We start from the raw sequence: 3,095 nt of genomic DNA, 5'->3' as shown, positions 1-3,095 counted from the left end.
TTCCTGAGGTACTGCATGTCCACATAACACAAAATGAGCACGTAGAAGGCGACCTGTATTTTCGCAACAACGAAAGAGCTAAAATCGTGACAATCAGACCTCTAAGCGTTCTCTTATGGGTGATGCATTCGCACTTTTCTATCACATGAAGTATGATCTGAGTAACCAAGACTCGAGTCAGAGGTTGCTCGATATTGAGCTTCACTGCTGCAGGGTCTTAAACGATTAGCACTTTCCCATTTTAAAAGAAGTTAACGACAATGTCATGATGGTTCTTACCCGCCAACTGCCAACAGCCAATAGACCATTTCACAGGCCATTTCGCGGGGCTTGGTATTGACTGAGACGGCCGGGCTCTTGCATTTGGAGCCATAGTTCTGCCATTTTGTTATAATAGCAATTCCAGGTTCGTGATAAACTAAACGAATAGTAGAAGATGAGTAGATCTCTGGAACATCATAGCAAAAGAGTCGGCAAGTATCCATAAGTCTACAATCTAGAGCAGGATTAAGCCAATGAAGAAACCACTTTCCTGAGAGGCCACCTATAACGAGCTTCTAGAATCGCCAAGCATATGTGTTAGTCAAAGATAGAGATGACAAGGAAAAATGATCGAATACCAAGAAACCAAGACTTGCCAGTGCTCTCGGCCCATCTGTCATGATGCTTGGCCTCGCGAACTGATAACAATTAGTCCAACCTAGGAGGCTTCCATGGTCGCCTCCGCGTGCAAGCATTTCGCATTATACGTAGGCTCAGATCGCCTATTGGACGGTATGGTTGTTTCATGATATTAGGAGAAGGCGATTCAGGCCCATGCTTTGTTTGGATCTTTTTGCGAATATCGATCTAGAAGATTCTCCCTTCACAAGAGCTTGAGTCGATTGTGGCGAGGACTGGACGATAGGAAGACTTGGTGCAACCGGATGAAAGTTCCCCTGAACGTTGATTCAGGCAATCAGTGTTACAACGAGACTCGAAGAAGACTGCGCTTGTTCAATTTTCCATCTTCCAATTTTCACCATGCCCGACGATCCGGTCATAGGTCAGGGCCGAGTATGACGCTCGTTCGTAATTGTAGTTGTGGTGGGGTTGAGGCTCAGTGCGGCCACGAAGGTCCGAGCCCCCTAATCCGATAGTGTTGTCAGACACCTCACGTTTGAGGTTCTACATACACTCCTAACCTTCAAGACAAAGTATCCCTGTGAAATCCGAGCCCGGGATCCGAAAGCGCGTTAGCTGCATTTCCTGAACCACTTGGACTTTGTTTGCAAAGCAACCATTGCCCGATTGGGACAGAACTTGATTCATGGCGCCAAAACATCGTAACACCAAACATCAAGAGAAACAGCACAGCCCGACAGTCAAACAACAAGGCAGCCACAGGGGTTTACTCTATGATCTGCGGATCTCCACTCCACTATACGATCTCCCGAAAGTTTGCCATGCATTGACTACGGAGATGTTCCGTTTGAGCCTCGATGAGCAGTCTGGCCAATGAGACCTGATCATACCAGGTCATAATGGATATTGTCCACAACCAATCGCAACTTTTCCTTAAGCTTATTCTGACTGCCGGCTACCAGATGATTGAATGTGGTCCTAAGCTCTTGGCCGAGTTCGCCAATGCCCCTAGGCAAAGGTCAGATCATTGCTTCGCCTGATCTTTGTTGCAGCTCGTCTATGGTATCCAGACATCCGGTTGAGTAGCCTCAAACCAAGGGGCTACGGAAAGACTGGAAGTCCTTAGCGAGTACGTTGAGAATGTCATCAAGCCTTGCCAAGTTTTCCAAGCTTTACCAAGAGCTGTCAGCCAAGCCAAAAATCTATAAGATGGTCGATCATTCCATCCAAGAGTCGAACTTCTTTTCACTATCATCAAGCATCAATCATTCAACCAATATCATCTCTTTCTATTCTCTAGAGCCCGGTGCTCCTTATTAATCAGTCCTTACTTTACAATCCAGTTCACTATTCTAGTACTATTTACAACCCAATTTTCCAAACAAAACCCTTCTAATCAGTCAAGATGAAGTACGCTACCTCCATCCTCATTGCTGCTTTCGCTGCTACCAATGTTCTCGCACACGGTGTCATTACTGAAGTTCAGGGTGCCAACGGTGTCAACCTGCCCGGTCTTTCCCTGCAGGACGGCACTCCTCGTGACTGCGCCTCTCCCGCCTGTGGCTCGGAGGCCGACACTTCCATCATCCGTGACAAGGAGCTCGGAACTTCCAAGGCTTCCGCTCTCGGCCGCACCAACGGTGGCGGCCCTGTCGACGCTGCCAAGATGGTTTCTCTCTTCATGGACGGTGCTGGTGGCAACACCACCGCCGCCAAGACTGCCCGTGATCTGCACGCCGAGAACAAGGCTCGCTACGTCAGACTCGCCATCCGTGCTGGCAACGGTGGCACCAAGACCCCCAAGGGTACTTCTGAGACCGGTGTCAAGGCCGCTACTGGTGCTGCCTCTGGTGGCATGCCAACTACCGCTGATGATGGTACTCTGACCATGACATTCCACCAGGTCAACCAAGATGGTGCTGGCCCTCTCAAGGCTCAGGTTGATGCCACCTCCGGTGGTACTGACGCCTCTGCATTCAAGACTGCCGAGGTCACCCAAAACGTCCCTGGTATCGGCATTGGCGGTCTCTCCGCTGCCTCTACCATGGACTTCCCTGTCGCCATCCAGATGCCCGCAGGTATGACCTGCCAGGGCTCCGTTGGTGGTGCTGAGAATGTCTGCGTTGCCCGCCTCCAGAACTCCGCTTTGGCCGGTCCCTTCGGTGGTTCCGTTGCTTTCACGCAGAGCTCCGCTGCCAAGAAGCGTGCCATTGAGCACAACTTGGCCAAGAAGCGATTCGCTCGCAACCTTGAGAGCCAGCAGTAAATCATCGGCTCTGTGCGATAGTGGTGGATAATGGTAGACGGCGTGGAGTGATGGGTGATGGGATTTGTACAAATGGCAGAGGAGGAACATCCCACCCCTGGTATTGAGGACATTGTAAATAAATGGTTGTGCTGCTCTCTCCCGGTTGAGACAGTGACATAGAATGGTGGATATGGGTTTTAGTGGGTTGACCATCCTCTTCGCC

The 3,095-nt window shown here is 50.0% G+C and overlaps 1 protein-coding gene across 1 annotated transcript; it reads left to right on the top strand.

Annotated features, from left to right (window-relative positions):
* Window positions 1-2,029: 2,029 nt before the first annotated feature.
* Window positions 2,030-2,890, top strand: BKA67DRAFT_515219 (MAS3 protein; the record flags this gene model as incomplete). The annotated part of the gene is made up of 1 exon (XM_046097710.1): window positions 2,030-2,890. The coding sequence occupies one exon, from the start codon at window positions 2,030-2,032 to the stop codon at window positions 2,888-2,890; it is 861 nt and encodes a 286-aa protein (XP_045959721.1).
* Between the last annotated feature and the right edge of the window lie 205 nt (window positions 2,891-3,095).

The sequence above is a fragment of the Truncatella angustata genome (assembly GCF_020726525.1).
Source record: "Truncatella angustata strain MPI-SDFR-AT-0073 chromosome Unknown BKA67scaffold_3, whole genome shotgun sequence".
Classification (NCBI taxonomy): Eukaryota; Fungi; Ascomycota; class Sordariomycetes; order Amphisphaeriales; family Sporocadaceae; genus Truncatella; species Truncatella angustata.
This window is presented reverse-complemented; position numbering and strand designations above follow the sequence as displayed.